This window comes from Simochromis diagramma, unplaced genomic scaffold (genome assembly GCF_900408965.1).
Source record: "Simochromis diagramma unplaced genomic scaffold, fSimDia1.1 OVJJ01000320.1, whole genome shotgun sequence".
In the NCBI taxonomy this organism is placed as follows: Eukaryota; Metazoa; Chordata; class Actinopteri; order Cichliformes; family Cichlidae; genus Simochromis; species Simochromis diagramma.
Genome location: NW_024386773.1, coordinates 10757166 through 10782656, shown reverse-complemented (window position 1 = coordinate 10782656; position 25491 = coordinate 10757166). Strand labels below are relative to the sequence as shown.

The window sequence follows — 25491 nt, the reverse complement described above, 5'->3', positions numbered from 1 at the left end:
CTTGTTAAGCCTCCCTGTGCCAACAGACCATCCATACATCCATCCATGTAATCAATAGAATGGATGTATTCGCCTGTTTCATCTTCTGCCTACCTTACTTCTCCAAAGAGCTTTTTGGGTAATGTAGCACGCAGCCTTGTATATTTAGTATTTATATGCAAATCATTTATCCTTCAAATGTCCTATTATGCTCATTTTCAGCTCTGTATTTTTATTATACAACAGCTCAAAGTAATCATTTTTCTTGCACTGAAACAAATCATTTCGCCTCTATTGCTTTTAAGAACACTCTCGCCTTAAGATAGCTGTCTTTTATTTGGCGAACCCTAGAAAAAGAATGTTTATGAAGCAAATGGCATACACTGACCAAGCTTTGGCTGTGTGTATTAACCTTAACATAACCTTTTTCTGAAAATATTTATGTTGGTCAAATGTGACGTTGCTTAAATTTGGGCTTTCAATGAGGACTTTCAAGCCAATAATGGTGGAAAAGACTAAAGACATTGCTTGTACATCTAAATCAGTTAGTATCTGATATCTATCACTGGCGTTAGCGCCTCCAGTATGTGCTGCCATCACGTACTGGTAACAGTATAGCTTCATATGCTTGGGCTTCCTAATTTCCCCACCTTTTCACCCCCTCTCTCTCCCTTTCTCACAACCACCTGGTCTTTCCTCTGAGCCTGCTGACTGACCAGATGCACCCTGAATAGAGCAGGCCTTCTACAACAGAGGAGCAGAGAAAGAGGTTATTAAGGGAGAATATTCAGTACAATTTAGGTTTTGACAGCCCACAGCAACATCAACACCCCCAGTGAAGTCTTTTATGACTGTATAGTTTACTATAGGTACATTTCTTTTCTGTGTTTACTTGATCTTAACAGAAACAACTGTGGATGATTGCTGTGTAATAATGTGGCTATATTAAAACTGGCTCTTGTGGCTGGTTTTGACTGCTATGTGTTTGTAGCAATTCTTTGATTCGAAAGCTTCACAAAAACTTGATTCAAAAAGCCTTAAAAATCTAACATTTGAACCATGTTTCACTGAGAACATTAAATTTTGTCCTTCAGGGTCCCGTTCACTCTGGTCTCTTCTGTGGACCTGATAGATTGCAAATTGTTCCATATTTAGAAGTTGTTTGGGGAAAGTCTGGGGATAGTTCTATTAGAGTTCAACACACATTGCCTTTCTTTGTGTATGTGTGAACATCCTTGGCTGGATCGTTATGTTCTCATTATTTTGCCTTGTCAAATTGATCCAAAACCCATAGAGTGGTTTAAAGTGGTCTCGAAAACAGAAGGTAGAGGATGTGTCTTTAGTTACATTAAAAGAGCACATTGCACCAGTTTTATGCTCATTACACTGACTTCCAGAACATTTTAGAATTCATTTTAAAATCTTAGTACTGATTTTTAAAGCTTTGAATTGTGACGCTCCTCTCTATATTTCTGATCTTTTAGAACCTCACACTCCCTCTTGTTGGTAGTCCCCCGAACACGTTTTAAAACCAGAGGTGATAGATCTTTTACAGCGATGGCCCCCAGGTTGTGGAATTCTCTCCCTCCATCTTTACGTTGCCTGGATTGTATTTATTCCTTTAAACATCATCTTAAGACTCATTTATTTAGACTAGCTTTTAACTAGATTTGTGCTGTATGTTTGATTGTGCTGTGTTATGTTTATCAGTTTTATATTATTGTGAAGCACTTTGTGGTTTTCATCCTGTGAAGAGTGCTATATAAAACAATCAAAGTACAGTAAAGTAAACAAAAACAAACAAACTTGATCTTTTATTTAACTGATCATAGTATTTCTGATCATAGTATTTCTGATCATAGTATTTCACGTGAGAAAAAAAATATTAAAATGAACTGAATCCAGGTCATATTTTCTCTGGATATGTGTAGACTGCCCAGCCTCAGCTAGGCACAAATATCTTAACCTGCTACTTGTCTCGTGCATAAATCAGGCAGTGATTTAAGTTTAACTCAGTCAAAATGGAGAGCAGAGGACAAGAGAGTAGAAGAGGAGAGAAGAATAACTCATTCATGCTCATCAAGTGCTCCTCAGTCCATTTGCTGGCAAGGCGAGTTGAGCTGGCTGCATTAAGGAACTGAAGAAAAAAAAAAAGAGGGCTACACCGAAAGGGTTGAAAAGGGGAGGGAGGGTTGTTAGTATAAAAACATTTTAAGGGGAGATCCCCACTTCTCTTGAGGGGGTGGGAGAGAGTGTGCCCCCCACTTCTACACATACACACACGCATGTACTTTTGTCTTGCTTGGCACAGCCTCTTGTTTAGCCTTTAGGTGCCAAAGCAATTAGTTATGTTAATTGCAAGGTCCATTGCACTGAATGCAGGTTGAATGGGGCCAGTCAGCAGTGGATGATTGGCCAGGATCCACAGGGGAAGGGGAGTGAGGTTCGGGGAGTGGGGGTTGTGACGTTGCTGGAACACTCGACCCATGAAAACAGAGGATGGGACAGTGTGTGGGAAAATAGGGGAGGAGCTAGAGGTGGAAAAGAGAGATTGAGAGGGTGGGAGACAGAGCTTGAGAGAGCAAGCGTGAGAGAGGACGGAAATTCAGTCAGCAAAAGAGAGAGAATTAAGTAAAGCAGCCGTGGCGGAGTCGGTAGCAGAGATAGTAAGAGTGATAGAGAGAGCTTCACATGAGCGAAATTAAAGTAAGTAAGAGCGCGTGTAGTGCAGTGTTCGCTGGTCTGCTCGGTTATCTGTCTCCATCTGGGTGCCATCTGTGTCTTTGGCTCTGGCCTTCACCACACTGGGGCTCACATATGTGGGAATGCAAACACATGCCTGACATATGAAGGTGCGGAGTCACAAGAAGGGACAAAAAGCAAAGGATAAGAAAGCAAAACCCCAATACTGCAGCTGAGTTTCTCAAAGGACTGAGTGGACTCTACACTAGAGTGGAGGTAGGACTGAGCGTGTTCCAATATGAGTTTTTGGAGGATTTTTTTGTGTTTGTGTGTGAAAAATGCCTTGTTTTCACGAGTGAGTGAGTGTGGCAGATAGTCCACTTTATGTGCCTAGTTTGTGTGTTTCTGTGTGTGTTCCATCCTAAATCCCAGAGCTGCTCTGTGCTGTACAGATGGTGCCTCATCCTTATCTCTTCATCCTTGTTGAGTGAGGTAGAAGCCTCTTTTACCTGTGCACAGAAAATGTCTCCTGCCATATGGGCAAAATATTAATTGCCTTTTAAAAAATACTAATTTGTACTTATGTTTAGAAATATTTTAACATTTAACCAAGACTGTGTGGTTTGACTTTTCTTAGAGAAACTACAATAAACAGAACATTTTTGCTCTTCTGTTTCACATTCACCATTCTCTTTCCTTACCTTATTAGTGAAATGTATGTTGGTCCTATAGTTGCTTGTCTCAGTATGCAGGAAAAAAAAGATAACTACTATGAGAAAAAAGTTGCAGCATTCCCCAAAATTGGTGCAATGGAGCCAAATGTGTTCTTCCACAAAGTTTAATCTAGCTGGATTGGCTGTGATATCTGGAGCATACTTTTTTTTCCTCTGTGGGATTCATGTGTGAACAGCCAAAACGGCAACCTCAACCAGATTTCTTTTTTAAAAACTGAGCAATTAGAGTGACTTTGTGTGTGAAAGGGGCTTATCTCTCTCAGCTGTCATTTCCTCAGATAGTAATCAGTTTTTCCACATGGCAAGCAGAGCAGAAGAAACTAGGTAAAGAAGACGTGTGCATCTGCTGTACAGTATCCCAGACATATGGGAAGAGGAGGGAAACTGCTGTGTCTGTCTTTCACGCTGTGCCTGCATGTTACACTCTGACATCAGTGGAGACGTTGATACTAGTGCAAATGTCACATTGTTGCATTGCTGTATATTTTGTCTGAGTTGGCCTTTTACAGTGCCATGCAGGGGATGTGTTCATGTTTCTTGTGCGCGGGGAGGATCTGACTGGAGACGCAGAAAGAGAAAAGGCAGAGAGACCTGGCCAGTGTCACACCAGACCAGGCCAGTTCATCGGGGAGATGGGAGCGACTAATTGTCGGCTGCACAGACTCAAACCAGAGACCCTTGTCTGGTCTGCTGGACTGTGTCATATTCCTGACAACAGGCACCGTGCTGTATCTGTGAGTTAGTGTATGTGTTTGTGCAGAGGACATTCAAGCTTCTTTTATTCAGAAATTTGATCCCACTTACATTCATTCCTGTTGAGCAGTTATAGTTTTTGTCTTAAATTTATGTGGCTTTGAAGTTTTCGATTGCACACTTCACAAGCGTACAGTATTTTTGAGTCTAAGGAAGTGAACGTGTCTCCATGTGCGTGCCAGGTGTCTTGCAGACATTGTGTCTGCTGAACTACAAGGTTGCTTGCCTTACAGCTTTTCTGAAGCTTTTTTTCTTCTGACCTCAAACCCAGCTGAGTTTCTCTGCCAGAAGCAAAGTAATACATAGAGAAACAGACCACCATGACCCTTGCGTACTACAGAGAATACCCCCTGTTTCACCATGTGTATATACACGCAGAACAGAGCAGCTGCTTCAAGAGTTTGCTGCAGGAAGTGCTCTATTAGTTCCAGTGGCGAGGTCTGTGATATCTGGCCCCAGGGGTTCAGTGAGACCGTGTGCTTATGAATGAATTTGAATGTTCTTGCTTATATGTTTACGTGTGTGGACACGAAAGGGTCACATCATTTAATCAACCGAGACTATGCAGTCAATACAAGTAACAACCCGGAGTGTTAGTGGGTACCGAGAGACATTTTAGCATCAGTAGGCACCCCCACTCTGGCCGTCCTTCCTGTTGCAGGCCAGTGATATTGTAACTTAGCTCACCTTGCAAAGTGTGTTATTAAGAGCTCTCCTCCAGTGGTTCACTGACCTGAGAAACCCAGTCGGTGACCCATGACAAAACCTTTATTCACTGGGCTGATGTGGAGAAGAAGTATCAACATATAATTAATACGCTGTAAAATTACGTAAGAGCTAATATTACTTAGTAATAGTTTTGGGTTGATATATAGTGACTTTGAAAATAGAAGATTAACACTTGTATTTTCAGAGTTGATGAAAGAGGTGGCATGTTACCAATAGTCTGTACGTAGTGCAGAGGACTAAATCACTTGGCTCAACGTGACTAAAATAGGTGCCAGGTCAGGGTATGGCACAGACCTTGTTTTTTGTTCAGCAGCATTACCTTCCTTCTCACATTGCATTAAGTCATTTCAGTGTCAAGCTGAAATGTCCAAGACTTAACCATGAGCGCACACAGACGGACACCACTTTTCTACCCCCCCTAAAAAAAACCGGGTAGAAAAGTGGGCATTTAACTTGTGCAAATTTTATGGAAAGATTGTGTAATTTTCCAATTCTAAACCCAAAAGTCAAAAAGTGATACTCAAGAGAAAAAAAAGAAGAAGAAATGCATTTGCTGTTTTGTTAGGTGTGTGGGTGGACAAGAAATGGGTGGCGTTGCCTCTCTCCATGAATTGTCTGTCATAGTCATTATTTTCTCCTTTCTCTGGCTTTCCACCCCCCATCTTTGCCTCAGTCTGAAGAAGTGTGGATGTAAATGAGAACATTTCACTAACAAAAACAGTCTTTTGCCTATTGCGATTTGGTTGAGACTTTAAATCATTCTAACCTATATTTTCCTTCCACGGCATTTTCTGTTGCAGCTACAGTACGCTGCGTATTTTCCCAAGATATATAATAAGGAATACATTGTGTTCTTACCCGTATGTTTGCTAAAACCATACAGTACTCATACACAATAATAACACTCATCAAAACACACCTCAGCTCACACGTTTACCCATCCTCCATTACTATCATTGTCTCATTCTCCACATTGTTTTGAGCACAGCCGGCTTCTTTGTTTGACTTATCTGTCTCTCTCAGCGGCTGTTGAGCTCTGGTCTTTTATACAGCTGGGCAAAGCCTGCCCACAGCTCCGTGTTGTTGTTGTTTTTCTTTTATGGTACTCAGCTTTGAGTGATTGGATCGCCAAAATCCGAGTGTGACAGATTAGTCGTCTTCATAGTCGAGGTTTAGAAAAAAGTAGATTTTTACTACAGTTGTGCTGCTTTCAAGCATGAACTCCAGAAAATGTTAAGAGAGTCAGGTTGGGACATGGTCCAGAGTTGTCCTTTCTCACATGTCCCACATTCACTAGCTGAGAAATCAGTGCACTGATACTAAACGGTCCAAAATCCCACAGATTTTTTTCCTGGAAGCTTTAAGACGTTTTTAATCCGGCTTTATATTTGTTTTGTAGTTTTTTTATGGTTTGCTTGTGAACTAAGCATATTCCTTCCTTTTCATGTGTTTGGCCAACAGTATGTTTTTGAAAGCAAGATCAATGCTGATCCATTTCCTTCTTAGCATTTTAGGATTAATGTATAAAAGAAATCCATAAGATTAACTTAAACATGAACCCCAATACTAAGCCATTGTACCAGGTCTCCCAGTCTCAGTCAAAACCTGCAGTTTAACTTCAGCATGCCATGTGGTGATGTAACATCTGGTTGGACCTGAGCCGAGGCCATAAAGCCTCTGACACCTGGTCCAAAACAGGCCAGCCTTAATGTTAGCTTTGTTTTCTTGTGTCTACAGGGAGTGCAGAATTATTAGGCAAGTTGTATTTTTGAGGAATAATTTTATTATTGAACAACAACCATGTTCTCAATGAACCCAAAAAACTCATTAATATCAAAGCTGAATGTTTTTGGAAGTAGTTTTTAGTTTTAGCTATTTTAGGGGGATATCTGTGTGTGCAGGTTACTATTACTGTGCATAATTATTAGGCAACTTAACAAAAAACAAATATATACCCATTACAATTATTTATTTTTACCAGTGAAACCAATATAACATCTCCACATTCACAAATATACATTTCTGACATTCAAAAACAAAACAAAAACAAATCAGCGACCAATATAGCCACCTTTCTTTGCAAGGACACTCAAAAGCCTGCCATCCATGGATTCTGTCAGTGTTTTGATCTGTTCACCATCAACATTGCGTGCAGCAGCAACCACAGCCTCCCAGACACTGTTCAGAGAGGTGTACTGTTTTCCCTCCTTGTAAATCTCACATTTGATGATGGACCACAGGTTCTCAATGGGGTTCAGATCAGGTGAACAAGGAGGCCATGTCATTAGTTTTTCTTCTTTTATACCCTTTCTTGCCAGCCACGCTGTGGAGTACTTGGACGCGTGTGATGGAGCATTGTCCTGCATGAAAATCATGTTTTTCTTGAAGGATGCAGACTTCTTCCTGTACCACTGCTTGAAGAAGGTGTCTTCCAGAAACTGGCAGTAGGACTGGGAGTTGAGCTTGACTCCATCCTCAACCCGAAAAGGCCCCACAAGCTCATCTTTGATGATACCAGCCCAAACCAGTACTCCACCTCCACCTTGCTGGCGTCTGAGTCGGACTAGAGCTCTCTGCCCTTTACCAATCCAGCCACGGGCCCATCCATCTGGCCCATCAAGACTCACTCTCATTTCATCAGTCCATAAAACCTTAGAAAAATCAGTCTTGAGATATTTCTTGGCCCAGTCTTGACGTTTCAGCTTGTGTGTCTTGTTCAGTGGTGTCGTCTTTCAGCCTTTCTTACCTTGGCCATGTCTCTGAGTATTGCACACCTTGTGCTTTTGGGCACTCCAGTGATGTTGCAGCTCTGAAATATGGCCAAACTGGTGGCAAGTGGCATCTTGGCAGCTGCACGCTTGACTTTTCTCAGTTCATGGGCAGTTATTTTGTGCCTTGGTTTTTCCACACGCTTCTTGCGACCCTGTTGACTATTTTGAATGAAACGCTTGATTGTTCGATGATCACGCTTCAGAAGCTTTTCAATTTTGAGACTGCTGCATCCCTCTGCAAGATATCTCACTATTTTTGACTTTTCTGAGCCTGTCAAGTCCTTCTTTTGACCCATTTTGCCAAAGGAAAGGACGTTGCCTAATAATTATGCACACCTGATATAGGGTGTTGATGTCATTAGACCACACCCCTTCTCATTACAGAGTTGCACATCACCTAATATGCTTAATTGGTAGTAGGCTTTCGAGCCTATACAGCTTGGAGTAAGACAACATGCATGAAGAGGATGATGTGGACAAAATACTCATTTGCCTAATAAGTCTGCACTCCCTGTAGAGCTTGTATTTTTGTTTTATGGATTACTGTAATTTACTAGTTCAATGTGTGCTTTATTGTGCACACGTGTGTGAATGTATGTTAATATGGATTTGAGATCATCATCATGAAACATGTACAGTGGGTGAGAAAATGGGGGCTACGCAACGTAATTTTTATACTGTCATGCTTCCATGAATATTGCCACTGATTATATTCCACTTGCTGGTTTTGAGTTTGAAGACTCATCAGTCTCTTGATGATTGATGGGCAGGCTAACCAATTAGTTACAGAGAGGTGAGAAGGGTTGTAACCAGATAGGCAGATAATCCACTGGGCTCAGAGAAGGCTGGCTGGTGTGTGTGTGTGTGTGTGTGTGTGTGTGTGTGTGTGTGTGTGTGTGTGTGTGTGTGTGTGTGTGTGTGTGTGTGTGTGTGTGTGTGATTGACAGATTTGAACTGTCCTTGTAGTGCCACTGTTGTTATTTGTGTGGCCATGTTTATATGCGCCCTGGGCAGGCAACACCTGGTGAACAGGGCTAATACGCACACACAATGCACGGACAGGATGACACAAATACACTTAGAGCTCTATACTTTGGCCCAGATGTGTGTCACATTCATTTAACCTATTGATTATGGAACAAAGCTCGGTGTGAGTCTTTCCCAGATATATGAGTATTACCCTTCATGCAAGAATCTTAAAGCAAAAATAACAATATTTGCATTCATTAGTGTCTTCAGTGTCTGAAATACCTGGGCATTAAATATTTGGGCTTTCTAAAAGAACTTAACAGCAGTATAGGTTGAAGTAACTTATACTGCTCTGTAAAAGGTGTTTGCACCACATTAAGTCAAAGGAGCTTGCAAAGAAAAGTGTCTGGACTTCTTTAAGTTGCTTGAAGACGTTTCACCTCTCATCCGAGTAGCTTCTTCAGTTCTAAGGTCAAATGGTGGGGAGTCCCAGATTTACCAGAACCTTCACAGACATATGCACCACATTAAGTTTCTGCCTTTCTGATCCACTGCTATGTTTTAAAAAAAATCTAACAGCAATCAGTGACTGCAATGTGGTGTGTGGTGTTTTCAAGTGTTTTTAAGGTCAGCAACTTCAGATCCCATCCAGTCAGTCTTCTCCCTGCGGTCTGACCTCATACACATGGACACTGTGCATATTGTTATCCAGCCTCTGCCAAGCCGCCTCTGCTTCCAGCATCACGTCACTGTACCTCTTTTTACTGCTCATTCTTAGTTTTTATAGACAACTTCTGTCTGCCTTGCTGTCCCCTCTTTTTCGTTTTCCTTTTCAGTTTGCCACTAAGTATATTTCCATCCCAGAGTTCCTTTTTTCACTATGTGGCACGCTGGATTACGGTGGTGTTTTTGCAATTATCTCTCTGAGTGATGAGGATATGCGAGGGCTTCTCTCACCATCAGCCTGTCATAGGGACATGTGATAAATTCACTTCGGAGACATGTCTGTGCTTCCTCATATGTGAGAATGAGAGTACTTTTTTGTCCAAAGTCATACCTCCTCCTTCTCCTTACGTCTACAGCTTTCTTTGCTTTTTCCCTGTACTGTCAACCTTGCCACCTTCCTATCGTTCCCCTTCCTAGCAGAGTTGGAAGCAGAGTGTTGACATTGGGTTTTATCCAAATATGTAGTCTACGAGGCTGGAAGGTGGTAATGAAAGCCAAGAAAAACAGCCTGGCTCTGAGTCTAACAACCAGGCTTGTCCTTCTGATGAAACCAAAGGAAAACAGTATTTTCTGTCCTTGTTATTCCTTTCCTCCCATCCTACACCTCTTTCCTCGCTCTGCTTGCATCCTGTCCTTTTCTATCTCTGGTGCTTCTGATTCGCAGACTAATTCATTGTCTCCCTCTGTGCTTTATAAAACTCTGTGTGAAAATGTAACAAATATTACATTTTTAATGTGGGAGCCATTTTGTCAGATGCTAACTGTGATAAAGTCACGTTACTGTTATCGTAAAGGGCTATCCAGGCTTTGTTCTATAGTGGGAGTAAATTCAAATTTAAAAAGTCTTCTTTTTTTATAGATGTCAATTTTAATAGTCTAAAAAAATACATTTGTAACATGTGGGTCTGCGATTTGTTACATGGAAGCAAGGCATCTGTGTTGCTGCAACAGTTGAGGAGGTGTCAGTCCCAAGAGGGTATTAATGTAAATGAAGTTGATTAAAGCAGAGATGATGTCACCTGAGTTTCTTCATCTCTCAAACTGGATATTATAAAATACAAAATCACGTAACTCGTTGTTTGGCAACAGTATGGCACTGAGAGGGACATGGACTATTATCTATTTTAAAAGTGGATGTGGCTGTGTGCGGGTGTGTATGTTGCTTCATGTATCCTTGTGCTGTGTGTGTGTGTGTGTGCTTGTGTTTGTGTGGGTGGAGGTCAGAACGGAGTGCAGGATAGAGGAACAGATGTGCGCTGTATTGTGGCTGTGTGCGCGGATGGACGGGGACCAGGTGCAGCCTTTGTCTCTCTAGCATTTAAGTCCACTCGCTCGCATTCAGCTGCCTCGTGCCTCCCCTCCCCTCTGTGCCCCCTCCTCCTTCCTCCTCTCCTTGGAGGGAAGGCAGAGATGTGTGTGTGTGTTTGTGTGTGTGGGCCGGGCTGCCTTGGCTTAAAGGAAGGGTTTGCAGCAGTCCCTTCTGCCCCCCCCTTCTCTCACAGGTGACTGTTGGAAGTCCCAGCTGGCCAGCTCTTGGCCGATTAGATCCATATGGTACAGGAGGAGAAGGAGGAGGAGGAGGAGAGGGAACCTGGTTAATTTTGAAATCAATTGCTTTCCTTTTTTCTTTTTTTTTCAAAGTGTTTCACTGGTTGAATACTAAGCCTCTGTCAGTTGTTTAAAGTATGTGTTATCCTTTCACTTCAGGACTTCGTAGACTAGAATTAGGATTGCAGCATTTTGGAAGATATACTTGTGCGCTGTTTAATTAAGAGTTACAAATGTCATTTCGTGTAGTATTTTTTTTTAGCCATGCTTGGGACAAAATGTAGAAAAGGTTAAAGGAAGCTAAGCACTGAAGTTAGAGGAAAATAGGGTTGTAGTTACTCCGGTTCTCTTGCATCTGTTAGATGTCACCGTCACCACAAAGTCAGGTTCTCACTTTGATGAGACTTCTAAGTTGCTATATTTAAACTTTTTTTAGTCAGATGAGATGTGAGGCACTGTCGTGCAAAACTAGGGTAATAAGCTTGACTTTCTTTCTCATAGATAGTACGCACAGCTGGGCTAAACCTCCAAAAAACATCCTGTTGATGTCTTCTTGTCTGACTCATGATAAGAAAACTAAATATTTGACAGCATTTCTTGAAAAAAAGAATTCATAGGGTTATTTTCATGTGCGTGTGTTTGCGTTAACATGTGTGTGTCTTGACCCTACATACTTCTATCATTGCACATGCCACAAATTTTCTTTGTGCTCACTGATGAATTAGTTCAGTCTGTGTTACATCTTCTCTCACCTCATCTACGGTGACAAGACAGAGAGCAGTGTGGTTCGAGTACACACACCACCGCACAGCGGCACACACACACACACATGCTTCACAGCTGCCAGCCTCTCACAGGGAGTTTAGACTTCAGAGTTAAAACATGAGCTTAATAAACCCTTACACTGAACCCATTTATTTATACACCACATCAAGTGTGATTTATTTCTGTGGACTCGTTATAGCTTATCCATCCCGTCTTTATGTAAGGAGGTCGATAAATGTTCTCGGAAGTGTATTTGTCTTTTCATTTGCAATTTCATTAGTTAATGGACTGCTTTTACAGCGGTGGCTCAACAGGAATAGTCACATTATGTTTCTCTATCCCTTTCCTCTCTTTCTGAGCCTCGTTCTGAATCATCACTTGCAGAGGCAGCAATTAAAGTCAGCTGAATGTTTTAATGCAGATGAGCGTCACCTGAAGCTGAACAAACAAGGAACACCTGGCTAGCAACAGCCATCACTGCAGATGCATTTTATTTTCCATCCCTGTGATAACAACTGTTGTAGAAAGCAAACACTTAAGGTCAGGAAACTTTCAAGATTGTGAAATTGTGGATTATCTTATTTGTGCATGAAGACGTGAGACAGAAAAACAGCAGCACAATATGGTGTGAGTTTAACATGTAATCCTTTTTGGTTATATCCACCAGAAATGAGATGATGGAGTACCCAGTTTTATATTTTAGTAAGCACTGGTAACAGTGCTATCTGCTTTTTTCAAAAGTATTGCCTATTCATTGTGGCATTTCCGTGTAATCCTGTTGATGTGTGGTGAGGAGCTTTGTGTACCTTCCCTTTGTTGCATTAAAGCAAGGATGACAGGTGGCATTTAGACCAGACAAACACCCCACATCCTCCTCTAAGCCAATATTCACCTGAGTTAACATTAGGCCACTTTGTGCACTCTGTGCATATGCGTTTTGTGGCTGCTGTGACAGCTATCTCCCGAGACAGCCCTGTGACTATACCATGGACTCAGGTGCTCGCAAGCCAGATGAAGTCATCTAGCTATGTGTGCTGTCTAATTGACAAGCAGAGGCAATTCTCTAAGGGTTGTCAGGAGTACACGCGCACACACCTGATGTCTCCTGCTTTGGCTGTTACCTCTGGCATGGCTAACAGCAGACTGTGCCACATCTTAAGATTGCATGAACCCTGCTGCAGCTTTGTTTCTGTTGCATGCTCAAAGGTCATGCAGTAAGGAATATAAATACAATATGTTGCTATGTTTACATTCTGCAGAATTATGCATGCCTGCCAGTTAAAGTCAAACACAAAATGGTGCTTACAAGGATGGCAGTCAGTTTGGATCCAAACTACTGTTCACAACCAGTGGTTAATGGTTCATAATGTGTCAAAGAACTTGGGAATACACTTCAAGCTGAATTCTCCAATCCTGGCTTTTGTGTACGTATGAAGTTGTTTACTTGGTAAGAGTGTTGACACTGAGGCCATATGCCCCGTTGATTCTGTTATTGAGATGTCAGTCTAATTTCCTGGCCATACGGATGGAGTGTGCGGAGCTTTGGAGCCGGTGTGTGTGTGTGCTGCAGGCTGCTTCCTGCAGTGCACTGGCAGACCGCGTGTGTGGTGGGTACGGCAGTCCAAATGTCTGCGTAGATCCCTCCTTCCTGCCCCCTATGTTCGTGAACAGGTGGAGTGATGGCAGGCAGGCCACGGGGGCTGAGAAAGAATGAAATGGTACGAGGGAGAGAGTTTTAAGAGGACTGCAAAACAGAAGGAAGAACAGTCAAAGCTGTATAATGAGTTGCAGACATGACAGATGAGTTGCACAGGGCAGATTGAGAAAGTGCGAGCATAGGATGCAAAAGAGATTTGTTGCCAAAACTTGAGGAAATTTGCACTTTTGCATTCAGATCCATTTGTTTTTGTAATAATCCTGCATGTTTTCACATTTTTTGCACTCACAACAGTACCTTTTATTCATTCCGTGGGCTTCTTTTCAGTTTTCTTTGAGTTACCTACTGACAGCTTAAACCTTTTGACTTAAGCCTTTATAAACCCGGACCTCGTGGCTGAAGGCCATCCAGAGTTCATAGCTGTGAAAAAGAAATAAAGGGTGCTATTGAGTCCAAAGCCCTAAAACCATGAACCCACATTTAAAAGCTGCTTTCTGCTAACCTATGACCTGTGAGACCATGCTTGTCTATTAATTGTCAATTCTTGAAGCTGTTAGAAAAGTCTGATCCACTCTAAATGGAGACGGGATCCGGCCCTCATGGTTCTCGAAAAGACAAAGACAGCTTCTGATCCACATCTCCCCACCACTACATCCCCCATTACACTTTCTCCATAGTCCTTATCTGGTGGTCTCATTCAACGTCAATAGCATATTGAGAAGTTGCATTTAACATTCAAAAGCTTTGTCGATCTTGTTAGTAAAGCGTGAAATAGCCCGTCCCTTTTTCTCTGTCTCTCCTATTTCTTGGGGAGCTCAATGAGGAGGCATTCTACTCCCACACAATGGCCTTCTTCAGCATTTCTTCTGTTATTGATCTGAATGGGTGAGAGTGAGGGGCTAAACTTCAGACATCTGGCTCTTTGATGGGGGCAGGGTGGTTGGTGCCCTGGCAGTGTGTGTTGTATCATGCAAAGTGGGTTGAGGAGAGGGGGCTGGGCATTGTTGTTGTCTTTTGTAACAATAGGCATGACGCTTTTGAATTGATTTAAACAACTGAGCTAATGGGGGGTAAAGTTAAAGTGGTGCTTCTTTTTTTTAATTTTTGTGGATGTCATAGCAAGTTACAGTTATTTAACTTTGGTTCACTCATATAGACCTGCTGGTTTCTGATGCCCTCACCTCACCTACCTTCTTTCCTCTTTGCAGACAGTAGAGAGAAGAAGAGCCCTGCCATGCCCGGTTCTCCTGTGGATGCTAAGACTCATTCCAGATCAGCCCCCAGCAGCAGCGCCAGCTCCACTATGCCACCCCTACCTTCTGTCAACCCCAGTGGCCCACGACCGGCCTCTTTTTCCACCACAGCATGTAAGAGTAATAATTAAATCTATACTTAAAGAATTTCTCTCATTCTTCCAGCTTGTCTTTTTGTTTCCTCTTCAGTCTTTGTTCCTTTTCACAAACCAAAGTTGTAGACAAGCTGGAGTTGTAACCACACTCAGCAGGGTTTATTTTGATTTCTCTTCTCTTCATGTTGGTTTTCCGTCCTTCCCCAGTGACCAATGGGAATCATCATTCCCCACCAACACTGAATGCAGTGCCATCTCCACCACAGCGTTACAGCAATGGACCGTCCTCTTCCTCTTCCTCATCGCTGGCTAACCAGCAGCTGCCAGCCACCTGTGGGGCACGCCAGCTGAGCAAGCTGAAACGTTTCTTGACCACACTGCAGCAGTTTGGCAACGACATTTCTCCTGAGATTGGAGACAGCGTCCGAAGCCTAGTTCTGGCCCTTGTGGTAAATTCTATGATGGCATACTGAAGAGAAAAACAAGTCAACATTTTATAGAAATGCATTTAAATTAAACCTTCCCTTTTCCTATCTTTTAGAATTCAACAGTTACCATTGAGGAGTTTCACTCACGGCTTCAGGAGGCTACCAACTTCCCCTTACGACCCTTTGTTATTCCTTTTCTCAAGGTAAACATGCCTCCACCCCCTCCTTTTCCCATCTTTCTGTATTTGCTTTGTGCAGTTCTGCATGGAATTACTTCCCTTTTCTTTTCACAGCACTAGTGTTCTTCCTCCGTTGAGTTAAATGGTTTTACACCTTGTGGTGTAAAGTTGCCCATCAGATAGTTGCCTAAGTGTAGTTTTGTTAATTGAATTGGCCATTTCAGGTTCAAAGTAACCGTCAAGATTTACGTGTTGACTTGACAAGCAACAGATGACTGTGTGTTAACAGCCTCTTGAGCCCCTCTGTAACCAGGGAAGTCTGCAAGTGTATACTTTTAGTAGCTCCTCGCAGTAAAGCATCCCATAAATCTTGTATAACTGGACTTCAAGCTATAAAAAGCGGCTTTTTTTTACACTTACTTCTTGGTTGTCTCTGGAGCCCTTCCGTCTGTCTAAATCCTTGATTATAGTCTCTTGTGGACAGCTATTCATTCCTTTTATACTTCTTTGAAGTCCGCTGCCTGGGGAGCATACATATTTCGTGCATTGTGATGTAAATTTTACACGGACGAGTCCGCACAGTCACGAAAAACAGGCAGGCATTTGGACATCTGCATGCACCATCGCACTCAATAGGTGATGATAAAAATGTACATTTCTCAGACGTGTGCGGACACTATCTTACTTGCGAATGGGGAAAAAGTTAATCAAGACTTTTGGTGGCTGAGACAAGAATGCTCTGTTTTTGTTGTTCTACTGATTTATTGCAATGATGTGGCGTTCTCACTATTTAATAGCAACTGCTGGAGTCTCTCTTAAGAGAGCAGTTGGGACAAGATCTATAGAAAATGTAGAAAAGACAGAGAAGTGGATGAGAAGGAGAGAGGGAAAAGTGGGAACTCGGAAGTGTGAAACATGCCTATAAAGTGTTCCCTTCCTTTTTTTATGGTCTCCACTGCGCCATATGGAGCCGTTGTCCCGTTAAAAGAGCATTCAGCTGCCAAGGCGCCGCCAATCTAGCATCCGCCCTGCTGAAGCCCAGAGAACCCAATGCTCAACTGACACATAGCACATGTGTCCGCTAGCTGGGGCCCCAGGGAAAGAAGGGATGCAGAGGAGCATGGGAAACAGGAAAAAAAGGAGAGCCCAGGGATATTATAGAGAGGCGATCGTAAAGCAGAAGTGCCTGCGTCTATAGGGGAACTACAAGCGATACTGTAAGGATCAGCTCACTGAGGCATAGAGGAATGTTTGTTTCAATGGACAAAAAGATCTAGGTCTTTGCAGAGTAGTAAAGTGATGTTTAACTAATACTATATGTAGTTTCAAATACTAAATAATAATAATAATAATAAGAGGTCAGTCACAAAATGAAAACGGCTGGTTATTTAGTTGGTTGCTCAAGAAGAGAGAGAGGAGGGAGCAAGGAAGTGGTGTAATTGCAAACACACTGAAGTCTGTTCCTAATTAGGGAAACGCAGGGAACAAAAGAGAGATGGAAAGATTGGATGGAGACAGTCCCAGATAAATACAAAAAAAAACTGAGGGGATGAGGAATTAGGGAGAAGTCTGTGTATCATTTGTTTTGAAATGTTTCTAAATTTCTAAGCCTCTGTATCATCACGCATACCTTTGCTGTGACCAACACATTATGCTCTGCACACATGCTGCTTGCAAGAGGTTCATAACCAACATCAGTTGCAGCTTAGAAAACTCTGATTTTCATTTGAATTAGGAAAGCCGCAGCCTCCTTGGAGGCAGCCGGAGAACAGCACCCAGACACAGATCTAGCCTTATAGCCAGACCCCAAGGAGTCACTGCCCCCCTTAAAACCAATTTTCTTCCAGCCAGGCGTCTTCCCCAGGAGGCAGATCTGCACTGTATCTGTTGGCTCTGTTGCAGCATGAACGTAGTCTGTCTAGGATAGTTCTGGTGTGTTTGGTCCAGATCTCCCCTCCTGTTTGTCACTATCAGGTTTTCTGGTGTTTCTCTCTTTCTGTCTGCGTTCGTCTTTGAATGAGTAAAATCAATGCTCATTGATATAGGAGCGAGTAGTGGCCAAAGTCTACTTATACATGGGTTCAATGTGCTCTATGAAAATAACTACCTGTAAATCATAATCAAACTTAACAAGTATCATTTCTTTCTTGTCAGGCAAACCTCCCTTTGCTGCAGAGGGAGTTGCTCCACTGTGCACGGGCAGCCAAGCAGACCCCAGCTCAGTACTTGTCCCAGCATGAGCACCTCCTGCTAAGCACCACTCTGGCATCTTCTCCAGACTCCTCTGAGCTCCTGATGGAGCCTCCAGAGCCTGGAACCAAGAGACACAGCCCAAGCAGGTTAGATAAATGCATAAAAAAGAGCTATAATACATAGAGTATATATAGGTAAACAGTGAGAGAGCTACATTAAGTCACTCCTGTCTCCCCCTCAGGGCTAAAGAGAACGGTTTCCGTGAACGCCCACCTGTAGCTATGGAGCCTGCCGCAAAGCGGATTTGCACCATCAGCCCAGCTCCCCGACACAGCCCTGCTCACCCATTGCCACTGACCGCCCAGCTTCACCCGACCCCTCCACCCTTGCAGCATTACGCCCTGGATGACATCGCAGCACCTCACATCCTGCACCGTGAGCACAGCCAACGTGTTTTGGAGATCCGCGAACTCAAAGACAGGCCACGACTTCCTGGTATGTGATGCAAACTCAGTGTAAGGATATTCCTGATGAACTTCATTTCTGAAGTTGTTTCCAGTCTACATTGTGGGTGATAAGGTGATGCATATTCAGTCTCAGTTGTAGCCTTTGTGGCAGCAGTGAATAAGTGTTGTAGGCATCGTTGTGAACCAAATATACAAGTGTGTAGTGTCAAACTTGTTTGCATATTTCTGTAGAACATCTGTACAACAGAACTTTATTGGCTCTTTACAGTAGTTTGAATGCAAGTAGCTGCTAACCATATTTAGAAATGAACATACTTGCATGAAGACAGATGCACACAAATATCATATTCTATATGTGATAATGGGTGGTCTGTGTGTTTGTGTAGGCAAGACCCATATATCTCAGGAGTCCACGTATGTATATAAACAGAGCCATACTGTCCAGGCAGGGAGAGCTGGATGTACTCTGGTGTATATCTAGCCTTCATTTGGGGCTTGTCAGCACTCAGTGGAAACATCGGTAGCACACATACACACATACAGACACACACCTTGATATGTTCCTGGTAGAGGTGCTGTGTTTATGAGTCCTTAGTCCCCTGTCTGACAGCCTCCCGACCGCCTGCCGCCACTTAACTCATAGGCACACACACTCACGCATAAACACATCAGTCCACACACTGGTGGCTTTGAACTGATGGACACTGATGAGAACCAGAAGTAGCGAAGATGTTGAGAAGGCAGTGTGCATGAGGGTATCATTGCTCTCCTAAACAACCCTTGTGTGCTGGGTCTTGTTGGCTCTTTCTTACCAAATTTTTAAGAGATTGTGGTTTGCATCTTTGTAGACAGCGTGGGTCTACTTGCATGAACATGTGGATGTTTTTTAGCCTCTGTGTGAGTACAAACTTGTGTGCAAACGCTGATTACTGTTAAATGTATTTGGATATTGCTGATGTCACAGTGTAATGACTGGATTTGAATCAGATTAGCTTTGTTTTTGTGTGTGTGCGTGCGTGTAGCCGTAATAGTCTACAATGAGTGTCAGAACGGCTGGTTGTGTTTAGAAGTGGAGCCACTCCACTCAGCCTGAGTGTCTCCCTACTGGAATGCTGTGAGCTCCAGGAGGGGAGGTGCTAAGGGAGACGTTCTGGGTGTATGTGAGTGTGTGGTTGACAGCTGACTTCCAGATGTGTGCAAGCTCTGGAGCTCTGGGCGCTGGGAGTCTGTTTTATATCACAGGGGTCTCTTTTTCACTTTCGCTCAATCTTTGTTTCTCACTGTCCCTTTATCTTCTTGCCTCTGCATGTTCACTTGCCCTCAATCAAGGCATGAACAAAAATAAAATAAATAAAACTCCTTTTGTCATCCTTAATTGTTGTGTGTTCGAGTTTTAGCTAATAGCCTCGATTTAGTACTTTTAAATTTGTTTAGTTTCTCATGGTGGGAAATGATAAAATTGTCTTTAAGTTTAATGTAAATATGTTTTTTTGTAATTTTAACAGAAGCACTTATTTACCATATATAGACATGCGTAGGTGTTTTTCCACCCACTGTCACTTGTGGCTTCTCTTGCATTAAGAATGTTAATCATGATGGCCTGTGGTTTGTCTTGTGTGTGTGATTCAATCAGGCACTAATGGGGGCTACCGTGAGGAGCCAGTGGACCACAGACTGACAGACAGAGAGTGGGCTGATGAATGGAGGCATCTGGACCATGTAAGTCTGCGGACAGGCACCACTGGTGCTGTTGACTTTTGATACAGAAAGAATGTGATTTGTTTTACTGGGGTTTACCACTAAAGCAATCTATCACAGCTTAAAAGCACACATAATCGGCAGGCCAGAACTTTCTGATAAGACATCATTGGTTTATAAGCTGCAATTAATTTATTTGGTATGGGTTCAAACATTTTATTGGGGGTTCATTATTAAACTTATTATTATTATTATTATTATTATTATAAGCTGTTAAGGGGAACTTAGACTTTTCATGATGTAGGAAATGCTCCCTCAGCAAGACACTTTTCCATAGGTACCTATTGAAATAATAGACCGTATGATTGTGTGATTTATTGGCAAAAAAGGCTTGTAGGTAATTTGAAGTAAAATATAAATATAAAGTCAAGAAAGGGTTATGCAATAGGTCTGTGAATGTGGACGTTAATGAGTTTCTTAATGGATTGTGATTAAGACATCCTGAACTACCTTTCCAGGAGATAAATGGTCAGGTTATTAAAAAGGTTACAAGAAGAAGAAACATAGCAAAGACACAAAAGTTTGCTGGGAAATTACAATTATTAACATAAGTCAATGTGTTTTAGGCATTAAAACAAGGTATTTATGTTTAACTGCTTACTGGGATGAAATTCTACCAAGTCAAGGAGATGGTTTGTGAAACTGGTTCTTGATTTGATGATATAAGTACTTTTTGAAACTTCAGACATAGCTATTAAATAGTTGCTTAATGATGTAAGATTGAAATAATTCCTCAAGTAGCTAAAAGCGATCTCAATTAATAAAATTTTGTTTGTCGTCATCAAGGTGTTGAACTGTATTGTGGACATGGTAGAAAAGACACGGCGGTCAGTGAGCGTTCTCAGGCGATGCCAGGAGTCAGATCGTGAGGAGCTTAACTACTGGAGACGACGTTCGAGCGAGCAGGAAGACCCGCGCAAAGGAGGACCGGCATCTGCTCCATTCTCCAAGACGCACAGCCCTCACTCTTCTGAGTCGGGTGGGTACCGCTGTTTTTTTTGGGTTTCGCTTTTGTCAGGGACCAATAACTTCATTGTATACGCTTGCTGCTTTACTACAGTAAATGTTTCATGATTTTCAGAAAGAAGCCAAATTTATATAATGCTTGATGTTGCACATGCTCTAAACTTCATATTTAACCTGCTAGTAACATGTAACATGCAGAAGCCCAGTTTTTTGGGGGGTTAATTAATTAATTATCCCTTAACATCTACTATGTTTTGGGTGTTGGAAACTGCTTTAAGGATTAACAGTTCAATTCGGTTTAAAAGACTGATGTTTCCATTTCCTTTTAAAAGTGTTATTTATTGTGAGATCAGTTCATTAAATGAACTTTAGAATGGGTAAGCAAATGTCTTTTCTAAAGAAATATAACCATGGGTTGTTCACTCTGGGATAATGATGCTAGATAAACTACAAGCATTGTGAATAATAGCACATAATGATCTGGACATTCTGAGATTAATTTAGGCGATGCAAATGTCCAGTCATTTCTGTTTCATAGTCATTACATCATCTAGTGGTCATTAATAGAACTGCGCCGAAGTCACACGTCAGCGTGTTAGTGAGTCCATCCACAGTTAGTCCCTCAGTCTGCTGTGTACTGGCAGTGTTCTTTCTGCGTGCCAGCCTTGCCATCCCCCTGCTGCTCCATAGTCACAGACAGGTGCCAGGATTGGCCTCCGCCATATCGGCCACAGAAGGGCCGTCCTGCCGTCCTGCAGGCACAGAGACCCAGAGCTAGCTGACTCGCCAGAGCACCATCTGGGCTCCCAGTCGGAAAGCCTGCCTGCTTGCCTAGGCTTGGTCTGCTATAGTGGGGGTGTATAAAGGCTTGGTGAAAGAGAAGGGATGTAAATGAAGGCAAAAAGAGAAAGAGGTGGCGAGATCAGCTGTGAGTGATGGAGAAAGAAGCGGAAAAAGGAGATAAGAAAGGCAACAGTATTAGAGAAGCAGAGCCCAGTAGTGAGTTAGGAATGAATTACGATTCAGGGAGACAGATTTGAGGGAAGAAACAGAGTATTGACACAGCTTGATGGTCTGCATTTCTCTCCAAGCCAAACACATTCCTTTCTGAAGCTGTCAGATCGCAGATCCGTCCAGGACTCTGATAACTAACAATAACATTGGTTGTGTGGCCTAGATATTCAGAATTGTTTGCACCAGTGACAGAATAAATGTCAAGATGACAAAGAAACTATTACTGTCTGTCTATCAGGCCTTTTTTTTTTATATGCCCCCATCACCTTCAAGGAGTGTCAGCCCCAGTATAAATAAATGAAAATAAATAAATATATGAAGTTTCAAAGCCCCGGCAGGTGCTAATTGCTTCCGTTTCTGCCTCCCCTGCAGACTCTCAGCGTGATTTTGCTCCACGGCCAGGCTCAGCATATGTTACAGATGAAATCTGGAGAAAAGCTGGTAAGAACATGAAACAAAATTAGTATAAAGACTCAACCAGTTGTTGCATTTACAAAGTAATATTTTGACACACTTAGCAGATTGCTGTGTGCTTTACTTATGCAAGTGTGCACAGTAAAAACAAGGTGAGCCCCACCTAAATCTCTTGTCTTCTCTATAGAAGAAGCGGTGAATGAAGTTAAGCGTCAGGCCATGGAAGAGGTTCAGAAAGCTGTAGCAGAGGCTGAGCAGAAAGCATTTGAGATGATTGCTGCTGAGAGGGCCAAGATGGAAAAGACTGTGGCTGAGGCCAAGCGGAAGGCTCAAGAAGATGCCATCATGGTCATTAATGAACAAGAGGACTCCAGTGAGGTGAGCAAGAACTGCAGAGGAACTACTGCAACAAGATGTGTGTGTGTATATATGTGTGTGTTTTATATGTATGTATGTATGTATGTATGCATGCATGTATGCATGCATGCACTTAAACTTCCAAGTATGCATAATTTAGAGTTACAGTCATTTTTAATAGCAATTACAGATTAATAGTGTAATAAAGCAATAACAGTGGTGCAAATGACTAGATTAAAGTGGAAAAAGGCACTGTGTTTATCGTGATGATTCCACACATAGATTTTTCTGAACATGTTGAAGGGCCTCACATGATTTAGTAAGGAGTCCATATGGGACTCAGTGGGAGGGCAGAAAAATTACTCAAAATGAATGCTTTAGTTGCTGAATCTGCTGAGACAGCTGTATGCATACAAGTTCACAATGATTGCTCCAATTCATTGCTGCGTTTGCTTCTGCTGCCCCCAAATGGTCTAACAAATTACTGTAGTTTTGTTTTGTAAGGGGTTTATTTAAAAATGAAAGAATACAAATGCAGTTTGTACAAGTGAGAGATAGAAATGAACTATCTTTCCTCTCTCATTAGTGTTGCTGGAACTGTGGTCGCAAAGCTAGCGAGACGTGCAGCGGCTGCAACGCCGCTCGCTACTGTGGGTCTTTCTGCCAGCACAAAGACTGGGAGAGGCATCACCTCATCTGCAGCCCAGGACTTCAGGCTCAACCCAAACCGGTACCTGCAAGCAGAGTGGCTGCCGTGGCTACAGCAGCACCGGCCGCCACCGTCGTGTCTCCTGTTGGTCTGGCTGGGGTCAAAGTTCCTGACAGTGTGCCTTCAGTCTGCAGTCCAGGTGGGGAGAAGGCTTCAGTCGCTTCGCGTTCATCCACTCCCTCCACCCCTGCCTCGGCCCCTGAGACGAACGGACACTAGGAGGCAAAGGACCTTGGCGGTGCATGTGTCACCTACCCTCTTCAAAAACCGGGAAGAACTGAAACAGCAGCATGAGGGAACTATTTGTGGGTTAAGTTAGGATAACAGATTTTTCAACATACTCTTTGGCAGATAAAAAAGGACAGATTATGGATGACTGTTTGAGTGATATGTCAACTGGGACTTTGGCTTTGGCAAAGAACAGAAGGACTCCTCTTGAATGCATTAATTGGATGAACAGATCTCCCTAGCAGATGGAAACGTGTTTCTCATCGTCCAAAAACCAAAATCTTGGATGTGTGAGGGGTGGAAAAAAACTGGTTGATCTCCGTTTGTTCTCTGGTGGCAGCGTGGAAGTTATGAAAGGGAGGCATACGAGAACAAACACAGGAGATTAAAGAACAATGAGGTATAAAGATATTTCCCCCCATGTACCAATATCCTCACTTTGATGTGTATAAATCTAAGCTTGGGAGGAGGTGGAGGTAATTGTAAACAGTGTAATAGTACCAGCGCTAAAACATCTGTCTTCATCCTGTAGGAAAAATCTGACCGTAGACCACGGAAGAGCCGTCTCCGCAGCTCCGGTGTATACATAAATATTTGCTCGCCAATCTTGTCAGATTATCATATGTGTGAATGTGTGTCAAAGAGTCGTGCTGTCGGTGAATATTGTAAAGCATATGATTATTTTTGTCAAAGCAATACTGAAATATTGTTCAGGTATTTCAAGACCTTTGCATCACCAAAGTCGCTAAAGAGAAAGTTATTGTAATTGCTTGTAACTGTGTTTGTGAAAAAGAGATAATACTACACTAACGCCCACACGTCATATTTACTTTAAAAAAAAAAGTTAAACTCTGGTCATTACTTTTTTTTTTTGCCATTTCCAATCATTAGAAGGAACACAGGCAAAGTGATGGTGGTGGATCCAGTAAGCACAGAAACATTCAGTTTGGGCGTTTCTCTGGCTGCAATTTCACTTTGGCACTTGTTCATATCACCAGCTGTGTATGGCAGGTCAGATGTTGCTCAGAACACCTCCACCACTGTAATATTTGCATCAGTGGACAGGAGTAGTATGCTTTCCAGCACCGTTTCCAACAAATACAGGTATTAAGCTATGAAAACTAAATCCGTTTCACTTCAGCTGAATTTTTCACTGATGCTGACAACGCCGTGGTGAAGGTGCAGAGCGCTGACTCTGTCCCACAGAGAATCTCAGGAGCTTAACTGTATTTGTATGTACAGACCGTTCTTGTTCTTTTGTAACAATGAAACCTTGTATAACTTGACGGTTAGGTGAAAGTCAGATGTTTAGTGTGGAAATTTGATTTATGGTACTCTGCTGTTACAACTGAAACTTGCTTGTTTCCATGTGTTGTAAGATGACTTTGTAAAGAATATTATGAGAGAATGCCTTTATTTTGTGAGCCACAATTTTTCCTCTTCATTCTTTGAACATGTTTTTTTTGTTATGAGACATAACTTCATATGGAAATCATATCTTGACATGAAGTATGAAATAAAGAAGTAGAGTTACTTCAAAGCGTTTCCCTGATGTTTGTGCTCATTTTTAGAAATATGCAAAAAAAAAAGGTCTTCCTGGTAATATGCGATAAAGTAAAATGTGTCAATTAATACAGGTGTCATATATACTCGGTTGACACTGAATTAAGAAATTCTCCTTTTTTCACATAATCACAATCAGCTGCAAATGTTAATGTACGATATTAGAGAGTAGTAGTGAATAAAACAGCTCCTTTGTATAAAATATGACTACATAAGTTATTTGGTCATGATATAATAAGGTATTTTTCTACAATTAGTCAAATAATAGATAATAATAGCAGTAATGAAAGTGCTAAACTGGAGTTCTGAGGTTCTTTCAAAAAGCTGCATGGCAGTGAATTTTACATCCTCTTTGTCTCTTTATTGAATCATTCAGTGAGTCCAGTTTAAAAATGCAAGACACATCTTTGAAGTCTGAAGGTACAAAGTAATGAAGTAAGCTCTTGGTGAGAACGGACTACTCTAAAGTGGGTTGAGTTAAAGTTCTGCCATGTATTATGTATAATGTTTTCCACCTTTGAATTCGATTAATATTCTAGTGATTTTACTGAAGA

The 25491-nt window shown here is 42.1% G+C and overlaps 1 protein-coding gene across 4 annotated transcripts in view; it reads left to right on the top strand.

The window, feature by feature from the left end:
• cbfa2t2 (CBFA2/RUNX1 partner transcriptional co-repressor 2) overlaps nucleotides 1-24919 on the top strand; it is a 37412-nt gene extending 12493 nt beyond the window's left edge. Inside the window, exons 1-11 of one of the 4 annotated variants that reach the window (XM_040007726.1) lie at nucleotides 2533-2937; nucleotides 14522-14680; nucleotides 14869-15110; nucleotides 15203-15292; nucleotides 17423-17607; nucleotides 17703-17956; nucleotides 19562-19647; nucleotides 20473-20665; nucleotides 22039-22107; nucleotides 22268-22458; nucleotides 23024-23365. In XM_040007726.1, coding sequence (XP_039863660.1) covers nucleotides 14548-14680; nucleotides 14869-15110; nucleotides 15203-15292; nucleotides 17423-17607; nucleotides 17703-17956; nucleotides 19562-19647; nucleotides 20473-20665; nucleotides 22039-22107; nucleotides 22268-22458; nucleotides 23024-23365 — 1785 coding nt within the window. In that variant the 5' untranslated portion in view covers nucleotides 2533-2937; nucleotides 14522-14547. Of the gene's footprint in view, nucleotides 1-2532; nucleotides 2938-8135; nucleotides 12284-14521; nucleotides 14681-14868; nucleotides 15111-15202; nucleotides 15293-17422; nucleotides 17608-17702; nucleotides 17957-19561; nucleotides 19648-20472; nucleotides 20666-22038; nucleotides 22108-22267; nucleotides 22459-23023 lie in introns of those variants that run through there. The other 3 variants (XM_040007746.1, XM_040007735.1, XM_040007719.1) reach the window with 3 other exon arrangements.
• Nucleotides 24920-25491: the final 572 nt, after the last annotated feature.